This window comes from Lepisma saccharinum, chromosome 4 (genome assembly GCF_977018435.1).
Source record: "Lepisma saccharinum chromosome 4, izLepSacc3.1, whole genome shotgun sequence".
NCBI lineage: Eukaryota > Metazoa > Arthropoda > Insecta > Zygentoma > Lepismatidae > Lepisma > Lepisma saccharinum.
In genome coordinates, this window is record NC_139232.1 from 98,905,632 (window position 1) to 98,919,168 (window position 13,537).

The 13,537-nt window shown below is 37.6% G+C and overlaps 1 protein-coding gene across 1 annotated transcript in view; it reads right to left on the minus strand.

Annotated features, from left to right (window-relative positions):
• Window positions 1–6,016: 6,016 nt before the first annotated feature.
• The window catches only part of Dbx (homeobox protein Dbx), a 77,245-nt gene continuing 69,724 nt past the window's right edge, over window positions 6,017–13,537 (minus strand). The window contains exon 4 of the mRNA XM_083121489.1: window positions 6,017–6,430. Within this exon, the coding sequence (XP_082977615.1) occupies window positions 6,104–6,430 (327 nt within the window). The 3' untranslated portion in view covers window positions 6,017–6,103. The remainder of the gene's footprint in view (window positions 6,431–13,537) is intronic.

The following is a 13,537-nucleotide window of genomic DNA, read 5'->3' on the forward strand; positions in this document are numbered from 1 at the left end:
AGGCAGTGAAAATTGAAGAAGAGGCATTAAAAATTGAAGAGAAGGATTTAAATTCTTCTTAAATCTTTAAAAATGTATTTACAAATAATAATTTGAATAACAAGGGTTATTGAAAAACGAAATCAAATAGAAGAAGAGAAATATAATTTTAAAAAAATGCCTTGTCGGAATGACAAAAGAGGCAAAGAAAGGCAAAAATGTTTGAAAAAGGCAGGCAGCGTAAGGTGAAATAGGCCAAAAAAAGGCAACATAAAGTATTGTTCAGAATGTTAAGAACCTTCGGATCGGTGTACTTTTGTGTTCAATTTTTGTCTACCAGCGTCTGAAACGAATATGCATTTTGCCTAATATCCGGGCTCTAATAATCACTTTGTCCTATCTTCTCCCCTCACTTTCCTCCTCAACTTTCTCTTTCCCCCTCTGTCTTCTCTATTGTACTGAGATTATTTCACATGTCTCCCTCTTTGCCTTGTACTCAAACCTCACTCTCACACTTTCTCATTCTCCGATTTTCTTTCATTTTTCTCCCTTCTGTTTCCCTCTCAGACACTGCGTTCTTCTCCCTGTATCCAATGTTTCATCCTTCCCTCGCTTCTGTCCTTTAACGCTTCACTCTTCTCTTTCCTTCTCTGTTTCCCATTGCGCACTCTTCTTTTCTTTCTTACTGTTCTACTTTCTTCATGTCGCTCATCCCCATCTTTCTCTATTCATCACTCGTCTTGCCCTCATCTCCCCTATCTCTTCTTACTTTTGTCTCTCTCCCTCTTTTATGTCAGTTTCTACCTTTCTGTCTCCTTCTCCCTTCCCTCCGTTTTCTTATTGTCCCACTCACAGCCACGCATTTCTCTTTGTTTTACTCAATCCTCTCGTTCAGTCTCCTTCTCTCTCTTTCGCCTTTCTTTTGGAAAGTGCGATACTTCTCTCTATTCTTCCTCGCATTCTCTCACTCGCTCTATTTTTCTCACCTCTTCTTCCTATCTTTCAGATACAGTTCTTCCTCTCTCTCTCTCTCTCACCCTTTCTCATTCTTCCATCTTTATTTTCTCTAATTGTCTCTCTGAGTCTTGCTTTTCCCCCCTTCACTACCATCCTCTCGCTCAGACTCTACCCTTCAGTCATGTTCGCTCCCATACACATTACCCTCTCTGTCCTCCCTTACACGTAGTACAGGGTGAGCATAAAGTCTTTCCCTGATTATGAATATTTATATCTCAACTTCCACGGTAGATAGGCAAATAAAACCTATGGCAACAAATAGTGCAATACATCAAGTTTTTTTTTCCATTTCTTTGTTTTGTTTGATTCTTATTCTGATTCCCATATCACGACCACCGCGTTCGCCGGACATAACCCCTCTTGACTTTTTTTATGGGGTTACGTTAAGGACACAGTGTTTAGTCCACCAGTTCCTGATATGCAAACTCTTCAGACACGAATACGGGATGCTATAGAGACGGTGACGGTAGAGATGTTGGCACAGACATGGAAATAAATTGAGTATCGCCTAGACGTTCTAAGGGCAACAAAGGGAGGACATCTCGAAGTGTACTGATAACAAAACATTATGAGTTAAGCTACCATTTCCAACAAACCGCATATCTGTATCTAGCATAGTTCTTTAGCAATCAGGGAAAGACTTTATGATCACCCTGTACAGTAACCGACAAACAAAATGGGACAGCTAGATCTGAAATACCCGCTTCTTTGAATGGGTGTTGCCTAACTCCTCGTGGCGAAATTCAAACTTCCTACAGAAAAGTTCCTATTCAAGTTGACTTTTCGCCGTACAGTTAGAAACATACACAACGCATTGCAGGGCAGCGGGACCGTACATCGTCGGCTGCATTTGCAGACTAGCTAGGCTCTGGCGTCTAACTCACGGTTAGTATAGTCCTCCGTGTGCGTCGTGTTGTGTCGTCCCTACATGTTTGTGATCATCCTTTCATCCATTTCTTCTTGTCATCATTCAACGTCATCTTCGCGATTAGCCATAAGTGGCAGAAAAGCGAAACTAAATCAATGTATGAATCAACCAACATCTTCATAATTCCCACCCTGTGTGTATTTCACATTGGATTACATATAAGCCTAATCTTGAAGCAGTTCCATGCAAGATCTCGCATACATGTATATGTACTTGTAAATAGTCCATACACAATCTTTGCTATGTAGTACAAATACAGTACAAATAAATGAATACAATAGAGTAATTATTTTCATTTTATTTCAACTTATATATATGCACTTTTATTAAACAACATTTTGAAATATATGCAGGTTTAATCAATGAAAATTGAACATATACAATGATTTTATTCTTGTTGTTTTGTTCCTTTCGGATCATACATTGTCTGAATTAACCTTTTATAAACATGATCACTTTGAGAAGAGCGCGTGTCTTGAAATCAACTGGAAAGCAACATAATCAAACATACATACAATTGGCATATTTTTACACAATGAACAAATCTTTATTTTTAAAGAAAGACTAGCTTGATTTTATTAGAAAACATTTAATGAAGTTTCTGGTGTGTTGGTTTTTTTGGAATTCTCTCCCTTTCAAAGTACAAATCCGGAGTTCTTTCTTCGGAGAGTTATTTCTTCGTTATTCACAAGCCACGAAACATGTTCATAGTCCACACTATTACATATATAATTCAAATATCCTGTTCTAATCCAGGCATATCACAGGCTGTTAGTATCAGACTGGAAAATATTGGTTCGGTATTCGGATTGCTAATTTGTTGCGTGTTCGTAGTCAGGAAAAAACCAAAGATGACAGTGCACGTTCTATATTAATTGAAAGCTTTATGAGAATGTAAAGGATGTAATTAGGAATCTAGAAGAAATACTAGACCAGCTCAAGGGCTATGATAATGTTTGTTTTCAAGATGCCGATGCTGCAAGTTAGTATTTTCCAGTCTGACGCTACATATCTGTGACTTTGCTTGACGATTCTGATACTAGAGGTAATATTAAATGTTTTTGTTTGCTGATATTAGCTACAATTGGGAAAGAAAGTCGAGACACATATACACAGGGTGTATCATAATAGAGTAAAGAACTTTAAGAATTTATTTCATCTAATTTATATGGAATATTACAATGATATTTGTTGTGTAACAATCAGTAACACTTCAAGTTTCTATGAATGGCTACAAATGTTCAATGTGGCTTCCACCAATTATGCGACATACATTCCATAGAAATCCTAGTTCTTGCCACACTTTTCCCAAGAACGTCTCGTCCACCAAAGCAATGGCGTTTCTTATTCTCTCCTTTAGTTGTTGCACATTCTGTGGCATAGGTGGCACATAGACTTTGTCTTTCACAAAGCCCCGAATGCAGAAGTCTAGGGATGTAAGGACATTGAAGACGCATATTTCTTTTTCTGCACCTGTGAAAGTCACAATTTTCTTTAACCCTACACCAGCGCCACAATAACCGTGTTTACAAGTCTTGCGAATGAAAACAAAACTTGAAGATTTTCTCATTGTTACACAACAAAACTCATTGTTGTGTTTCAGATTTTACTTTAATAATAAACCTGATAAGTTGCTTATTATGATACACGCTGTACTTAATGTGCAATACGTTATTCATCAATAGCATTGTGTTTAACCAAGGTTAAATCGAAGAACAAAATAAGATTAATGCAAATATTGAGTTGGAAATTCAATAAACTCTTAACGTTTTGAAGGTTTCTTGAATTAGCATGTTCGTCTTTCCTAGTATAGTAACTCCTAGTAGTGTGGACTAAGATATGTCATGGACCAGAACGCTTTGGCGAGGAAAGTTCTACCTTCTTATTGTAACAGCGAGAGCCTAGATCGAATGTGGTATCGATTCAGTCGAAACAAAACCTGTCAGAATCGATACATTTCCAAACTTGCGTAATAATAGTCTTGGGGATATTTTGAAGTAATGCACATGAACTTACTCGAAGCATGAAATGGCATGTGCAATTTACAGGGAGGGGAGGGGTGCTTGTATGCTTTCCCTGAAAATGCAATTAAGCAGACTCGACGGAAGCGTCCTTGAGGAAAATACATGTAATTAAGTGGAAATTTGTCCACCCCTTCGCTTCTACCCCCTTATGCCTCAGAGGGGCAACCACAAGTACGCCGAGAAGTGTACATACATAGACCATTTTGTTGACTTAGTTGAGACTCAGGAGCTATGCAAAACAATATAAATTGAAACGTCTCATTTCCTTATGAACTACAGTAAGAAATTGGCCAAACTATTAGACTCATTAGTTGAAAAAATGAAACACAGATAAACTCACTTTCTGTTCAGAACTTAGACAGATTTAATGTTTTGTGATACAAATTGCATTGTTATACACACTGCAAGTACTGTCAGTACCTTTGACTCTTTTCGAACCCATTTTAATCACTTCTTGTGTACAATTCTTTATCACTCTTATTCTTCTAAACTTCAAACTACGTGGTTTATGAAATTACATAATGCTCCGGAGATACAAATAAAGAACACCCTTACAACAATCAGATTTAATATTTCCTTTGTTATAACCAATCAAATAGTGTGAATAACACTGTAAACAATGTATTGTTCTAGGGATTTTTGCGAATGTGCAACGAATCGTGTTTCCACCTATTCTTGGGACACATTAAAAGAAAGGATTGTGGTAAACAAGATTATATCGAAGTAGACAAACAGTTTAATCCTATAAAACGTTATTACAATCGCCAAATATATTTAGTTAGAACACTTTCAAAGCAAGTTTTACAATGAGTCCAATAATTTGGCCAATACTGTATATTTGAGGGCATGCCGTGACTTACCTGTTAAGAGTAACAGTATAAAGATGGCTAAATGTTCAATGAAGGCCAGATTTAACTTAACAGTTTATATTCTGTGACTTTGTTGTTATAATCAGTTATAATGTAGTGAAGCAACGGTATACATGTTGTACAGTTGTCCGAAATGTTTACTTTATAAATTAAGTGTTTATTTAACATGTAGTTTTAATTATAATATTTCCATCCGGTTTGGTTAAAAGACACTCTATTATTGAATACGTTATTGTTTTGACTGAAGCCATAATCCCCCCAAAAAAAGAAAGATAAGAAATTATAAGGACGACATTTTTTGGTGTGTGTAGTCAACTGATTCACAATCTTTGTGAGACCGCAATTTTGTTCGTATAATCTATTTTAATTAATTGATCTGTATTCATAATCGTAAAGAGTAATATTTCCATTATCTCTTGTTGCCGAATATAAAATCATGTATAAATCAATTGTCAACCACTGGATCTAATGAAAACTTGTAGTTTCCTCAAGCCAACATCATTAGATCAATTTGGTTAGTAGTACTGATCTTCATTTGCATGTTTCCTGGGTTCAAATCCCGGTTTGGGCATGGTGTTCTTTGTGAGTGTCCCTTTATCACTTTCATCATATCATCACTCATCCTCATCTTCGCAGATTAGGCAAAGGTGGCAAAAAAGAGAAGTAATTAAATCAATCTTAGCATGTTGCGTTTTAAACACCGGAAAATTCCAGTTAATCAGAATATTTCCACTACAAAATATTAGTTATAGTTTCAGAACATTTCGCGCCCGCCGGTCAAGATCTTCCATAAACGGGCTCTGGGGATTACCCAGGCTATCAGTAAACGTGACCATAGGGTGGTGCAGATGAAACTCCGCTGTTACAATGTATGTAGCCTTTCCGGCACTTCCCCACACTCCCTTTATGGTACGGTACATTGCACTGGGGAGGCTCTTACCGTTAAGTACAGTCACCGGCAATACAGATTGGATACGTACATCCTGAAATACTGGCTTCCCTGCACTGCATTGTGTGTGTTGCTCAATTCGACGGCGATCAGCCGACTTCAACAGCAACTTTTTAATAGGAAGTTCTGCTATTGGCGTAGACTTAGGCAACTCACAGGGGGAGCCAGTATTTCAGGATCTATGTGTCCCATTCTTATTGCCGATGAGTGTGCATTCCTCGCTGATTCAAATTAAGGTAGAACTGCCCTCACCCATACCTTTTCGACGACCCTCCACGAGAACCCAATACCACGTCGGGAAAAAAAATGAAACAAGAGTTATCTTGGTTCACCATTGTCACGTGACATTGATTTCTTCCTCTTCCGTTCTGCTGTCCTCCTCGTCCTTCACGCCTCTTTCTTGCCTCTCTAGCCTCTGGCGCTTCGTCTGTTCCTCGTCTTCGTTGTCGCTGACCCTGCACGACCCGTCGGTGATCTCTGGTGAATTGAGCGGTGAAAGATCCGATAGGTCGATTTTCGGCTTGTCCCCCTCGGCGTCGCTCAAGTCGGGGTTGGGGTTGTTTTTGTTGGGCAGGGTCTGCTCCCGGGAACCCCCGTTGGCCAGCAGCTCCCTCTCCTTGGAGTTCCTCCACTTCATTCGGCGGTTCTGGAACCAGATCTTCACCTGAAACCACAAAGAACACAAGTTCTGACTAAGATTTCAAATGAACTACAAAAAATACAAGAAATCATGAGCGTCGCCAGAAATTTTTGTAGGGAGTCAGGTCATTGTTAAAACTTGAACAATAGAATTAATAATTATTATTATTATCATGATGAAGATAGTTATTATACAATAATAACATTTTAACAAAAATTAACCAATTGCTTCCAAAATAATAATAATTATTACTATTTTTTCATTATCTTAAATATTTAATACAGTTAGTGTACTAAAATTCATAGTTATTCTATTTTGTTACTATACATATAAAGATTTGTGGAAATTTTAGTCATAAAGTTTATGTCATGTGATTTCTCATATAGAACTGCAATTTTTGAAACCATTTATCCATCAAATTAAATGGTAGAATATTAAGAAAATGGTTTCCTTATTTTACACTAAATTATTTCAATCGAACAGTTTTACTTTGGTTAGTCTGTTCGAATGCTAACTGAACTTGATTTCTGTCATTAACAATAGAAACAATAAGCTTTCTGCTTCTTTTACAATGATGATAGCAATTTCCAGGGAAGTTCAACGGGTAGGGTCAACCCCCTCCCCCCTTTCTACGCCCATGCAAGGTACTTGCAAATAATTAACTTGAATCGCAAAGAAAACGTGTACTTATACAGACTTCATCTGTAGTTACAAAGAAAAAAAATGCTTATCAAAGATTTAACTGTAAAATGATAGAGGGACTTCATATGGAATAACAATGAACAAAAAGACTTACTAACACTTCAAACGAAACTAGAAAGACCCGTGGACGTCCGCAGGATTTTTTCCAGGGAGGGGCAAGTAATGTATTTTTTCAGGGGGGGCAAACGTATGGCATGCCCTCCCTAGTATTGTTGCCCTCTCAAAAAACACTTCTTCAGATTTAAGTTATCTTGTCCTTGCAACATCCTTCTAATAATTAACATAAATTACTGTGACTGAAATGAAATATATGTGTGTATATATGGTTACATCCATTTTCCAGGTGGGGCTGTGGTACTTTGTGATTCCAGTTGAAGTATTTGAAGTCCTTGTGTACTTTGTGATTCTAGTTGAAGCCTTTGTTAAGTCCTTGTGTACTTTGTGATTCAAGTTGAAGCCTTTGTTAAGTCCTTGTGTACTTTGTGATTCCAGTTGAAGCCTTTGTTAAGTCCTTGTGTACTTTGTGATTCAAGTTGAAGCCTTTGTTAAGTCCTTGTGTACTTTGTGATTCCAGTTGAAGTCTTTGAAGTCCTTGTGTACTTTGTGATTCCAGTTGAAGCCTTTGTTAAGTCCGTGTGTACTTTGTAATTCAAGTTGAAGTCTTTGAAGTCCTTGTGTACTTTGTGATTCCAGTTGAAGCCTTTGTTAAGTCCTTGTGTACTTTGTGATTCAAGTTAATGTCTTTGAAGTCATTGTGTACTTTGTGATTCCAGTTGAAGTGCTTCTAAGTTCTTGGGCACTTTGTGATTCCAGGTCTAATGTTTGTAAGCCCTTGTGTCCTTTGTAAAAAAATAAAAATAACTTAGATTTGCATGTAATTTATGTGTCTGAGTTAACTAAACCCCCCCCCCCCAACCTTGTCTCCCTTTCCGGACGCCCATGCAGACCACAAAACTGTTAAATCTAATGCGTGACTGATTTTGGCACCAAGTTTAAGAATCTGGTTCCACCGACGGCATTATCCTTTGAAGTTACAGTATTGCACCAGAACTCCCCCCCCCCCCTTGCTCAACTAAACATGTAGACACACATCCGGAAACTTACTTTCCGATCAGCCCGAGTACCGGTAATCTTTAGCGAAACAGGGCATACAGGGGTGAAATACGTGAAAATACTAGAAAAAAAAACATTGTTGATGAGGGCACAAGGGTGGCAACAATGCATGAACATTTATTCTTACTCTGCACCAAATATGAAAAAGGCAAAGGCATAATTTACATCTAAGCACTGAGCGTCCTTGTATTAAGGTCAGAGCGATACATCATCCCTCCCCCAAGCCCAGCCGGCATCTCTTTAGTTACGAAACATGTTGAATTTATTTGCTCACGCCAGCGGTGCCCAGACCTTTCCAATACACCCCCTTCCCCACAGCAACCGTTCTTACCCAAAACCCGCCCCCCTCCTCTCCCCCCCTCATCTACTCTTGTTATACACGGAAGAGAGATGGCCGTGTTAATTTATTTGGAGTTTGTTAGTGGAGGGTTGTGTCCAGCGTTCGTAACCCTGTGTTAATTTTTTTTGCCCACCCGGCGGTGACAGCCTGGCGAAAAGCTGTCGCAGAGAATTTTCACCGGAAATTGCAAAGAATGGATATTTCCGGGAGTCGAAATCGAACAACTGCCGTAGTGAGTGATGTATGCTAAACAGTTGCGGAGATACAGTAGAAGTAAGACCTCAACTATAATCGCAAAGTACACAAGGACTTCAAAGACTTTAACTTCAATCACAAAGTACACAAGGAATTAAAATTTCAACTGGAATCACAAAGTACACAAGGACTTCAAAGACTTGAATTTCAATCACAAAATACACAAGGATTTCGAAGACTTCAACTTGTATCACAAAGTACACAAGGACTTCAAAGACTTCAACTTGAATCACAAAGCACACAAGGACTTCAAAGACTTCAACTTGAATCACAAAGTACACAAGGACTTAACAAAGGCTTCAACTAGAATCACAAAGTACACAAGGACTTCAAAGACTTCAACAGGAATCAAAAAGAACACAAGTACTTACAAAGACTTTAATTGGAATCACAAAGCAGAGCCCTCAAGAAGTTGTAAACACTTCAACTGGATTCACAAAGGACACAATGACTTACAAACACTTCAACTAGAATTACAAAGAACACAATGACTTACAAACACGTCAACTGGGATCACAAAGTACGCAAGGACTTACAAAGGCTTCATAGTACACGAGGACTTCAAAGACTTCGGCTGGAATCGCAAAGTACACAAGGACTTCAAAGACTTCAACTTCAATCACAAAGTACACAAGGACTTCAAAGACTTCAACTGGAATCACAAAGTACACAAGGACTTCAGAGACTTCAACTTGAATCACAAAATACACAAAGACTTCAAAGACTTCAACTTGAATCACAAAGCACACAAGGACTTCAAAGACTTCAACTTGAATCACAAAGTACACAAAGACTTAACAAAGGCTTCAACTGGAATCACAAAGTACACAAAGACTTCAACTGGAATCACAAAGAACACAAGAACTTGCAAAGACTTTAATTGGAATCACAAAGCAAGGCCCTCAAGAAGTTGCAAACACTTCAACTGGAATTACAAAGGACACAATGACTTACAAACACTTCAACTATAATTACAAAGAACACAATGACTTACAAACAGTTCAACTGGAATGAAAAAAATGCCCAAGAACTTACAAACACTTCAACTGGAATCACAAAGTACGCAAGGACTTACAAAGGCTTCAAAGTACACGAGGACTTCAAAGACTTCGGCTGGAATCGCAAAGTACACAAGGACTTCAAAGACTTAACTGGAATCACAAGATACATCAGAACTTTAACGACTTCAATTGGAATTGGAATCATAGAGGATACAATAACTTACAATGCCTACAACTGGAATCGCAAAGTACACAAAGATTTCGACTGTAATCACAAAGAACACAAAATGTTAATATTGCATTTAATTTACATATTTCCTTCATGATATTTTAACTCGTATTTAGATGCAAAGAAAGGAACAATGAATTATTAATAGAATATCATACATAGAATATAAATTCCTTACCAATAACACTTGATCGCAAATATATAAGAACATTTTAGATCGTATGTACTTATATTGGAAATAAATGCTTCCTGTTTACATGTTTCGTTCATTAGTATTTAAAAGTAATAAAAAATAACTTAGATTTGCATGTAATTCATGTGCCTAGGTGAATTTAAAAAATATTTTAATAACCCTTTCCTAAAACTGAAAAAAACAACTGACATCTATGTTTGCCTTTACATATTCTGATAGTTATTTCTAAGCAGACTAAATGTGGTGTGTGTGTGTGTGTGTGTGTAGATTTATCTTATTTATTTCTTCCAAAATTAGTATACATTGCTTTTAAGAAATTATCTATTTTTATTTTATTTTCAGAATTGATTTGCCATGTTCCCGAGAAGTGGTCACCGATGCACTATATGCTCTGAAGTACACGTGAGTATAGATATGTTCTTATTTCCTGGATAGAATGAACGAACCAAGATATCTGACACCCAGGAGCGTATATTCTAGGCTAGCTAGGCTAGAAGCCTGAAGTCTAGAGAATAAAATACTGGAGAAAAATCGATCAGAAATTATTCATATCAGTGAGATGATGATGCTGAATCTGGAGTTGGCAACCTGATTTCTTATGAGTTGGCAACCTGATTTCTTATGAGTTGGCAACCTGATTTCTTATGAGTTGGCAACCTGATTTGCTATGAGTTGGCAACCTGATTTCTTATGAGTTGGCAACCTGATTTCTTATGAGTTGGCAACCTGATTTGCTATGAGTTGGCAACCTGATTTCTTATGAGTTGGCAACCTGATTTGCTATGAGTTTTAACCTGATTTCCTATAAGTTATAAAACCTGATTTCTTATGAGTTGGCGACCTGATTTCCTATGAGTTTGCAACCTGATTTCCTATGAGTTGGCAACCTGATTTCTATTCATGACATAGTGACGTACATGACATAGTGAGATAGCCCTCAGTATACGCCACTGCTGACACCGTAGACATAACTAGAAGTCTATATTTCTTGTGAGAGTGGGGGTCCAAGTTGATCGATTTTTATGTATAAATTATTTACGTATGTGTCGATTCAGAAATTCTAAAAGTTAATAGGTCTTCAGGGGATCGCTCGATAAGTCAAGAGGAAACTGGATCTCTTAAACCGCCTCTAGTTACGCCTTTGTCTATACTTGGCACCATGGCCGTATTTAGAGGGGGGGTTTCTAGGGTTCAACCCCCCCCCCGAAACATCTGACATGTTGGATTAATGGAAGTTCAGAAACCAAAATCTGTAACTATTTTCAGAATTTTTTTCGAAGCATCATACAAATACAAGGAGACAATGATGAAACGATAGAGCTAGAATTTTCATACATTTGGAATTCTGAAAGTTGAGTGAAACAGGATTTATTCTCGGAATTGCAGCCCACCCATGACCCCTTCATTTTCATTTATACTGTCCTCTTTCCAGTTTAGTTCCTGCGTCACCATGAATATACACTGAAAATTCCCTTATGATTGTCCCAAAATTTTCTTTCCAACCTTTAAATTCCCTATCCGATAAAGTTGAAAATCCCCCTTGATAGGAGTTCAAACCTAGGATCTCCAGTTTAGCGCATTACGCGATTGAGGTTACAATCCATGCACCAGGCTAAGTTTTTAAAGAGAGTAACTGGTTCCACACTTTTCAAAATTCCAAAAATTAAGTTATAAGGTCAAAAAACAAAAACTTTGACTAAAATTTCTATCTAAATTTTAGAGCTTTTTCTTGAAGGTATCTTAAAATTTGATAACAAAGTATAATAATTGTGCATTTCAGTACACACTGTACGAAACGTTAAAAAAAAACAAAAAAAAACTTGTGCTCGATATTCACTCATCTGCTGAATTGAGTAAGGCCCCTTAAGGATATAATAATAATAATAATAATTATTATTATTATTATTATTATTATTATTTTGGAATAAAATTGTTTTATTATTATGAAATTTTAATTATTATTGTATAATTATTGTTATTATTAATATTATTCAAATTTCTGGCGACGCTCATGGGAACAATTATGAATGAACCCCCCCCCCCCGAATTTTTTTCTTGCCTACGGCCATGCTTGGCACCATGGTCTGATGTAAGTGCATCTCCAAGAGACATTCATATGCAAGACCTGGATTTTAATATAGCCAAAATATGCACAGAAATATACAGATTACATCACCAAAATTTGTAAGTATATTGAAATGTGTAAATAACCAGGCAACGGATCTACATGTAAATACATATTTATGTATGAAGCTGAAATTAATTATATTTTCCATTATTTTGGTGCATCGGCAAGTAGACTCGAAAAGTTCAGTTTTTATTTTCCATATTTGTAAATACAGTGCGTTCGAAAAATCCCCGCACTCAGACTTTGAAAATATGCTACGAGGGCAGTAGGCAACATGAGTTGGCAACGTTGGTAGGAGGGAAGGGTATGGTATAACCTTGAAGAACGAGATAATGTCGTGGGAGAGCTGTGCTGCTATTACAACGTCCGGTGTGAGTCAGATAAATGCAGTCGGTCGACAATGCATTTTGCGCGAGCACAGCGAATCGCTTTGTTAGAAGCATATTTTGAGTCTAAGTCATATTCAGGGTATGTGGAGAAATGGAGACATCTATTCCCTGATGATCCAACCCACGAAAAAGCGCAGTGTAAGACGATTTCGTGAAACAGGCTCTGTGCATGATCGACCACGAAGTGGAAGACCCAAGGTCATCACACAAGAATTGGTGCAAGACGTGCAGCAGCGATTGTTGCGATCCCCACGAAAATCGATGCAAGTTGGAGCATCAGTTGGACGTTGTGTTGTGTTTGGACAGGTTTTTTTTGGTGCGCTTAAATTAATGTGCCACCTTGTTCGTGTCTTCGTGACCATTGCCATTACAATATTATCATGGACGTCCGAAGGATTTTTTCCAGGTAGGGGCAAGCAAGGTAATTTTTTTCCAGGGGGGGGCAAAGGACACATATTTTCCTCCAAAATAGTGATGCCCCCTCAAGAAACACTGTTTCAGTCTGAAATTATCATGTTTCTTCAACGAATTTATAATAATTAACATAAATTACTGTGATTGAAATGAAATTATGTGTGAATTATATATATAATTTTTAGGTACACATTCATTTTCCAGGGGGGGCAGTGGCGCCCCCTTGCCCCCCTTCCGGACGCCCATGAGTATTATGCACCTTTGGTTTACACATTAATATCTGTGTCGTACAAGAACTAGTGCACCTATGTACGTATTCATTACGTTGCCATGTGGTGCATCACATTCTCCACAATAACTTCTTCAA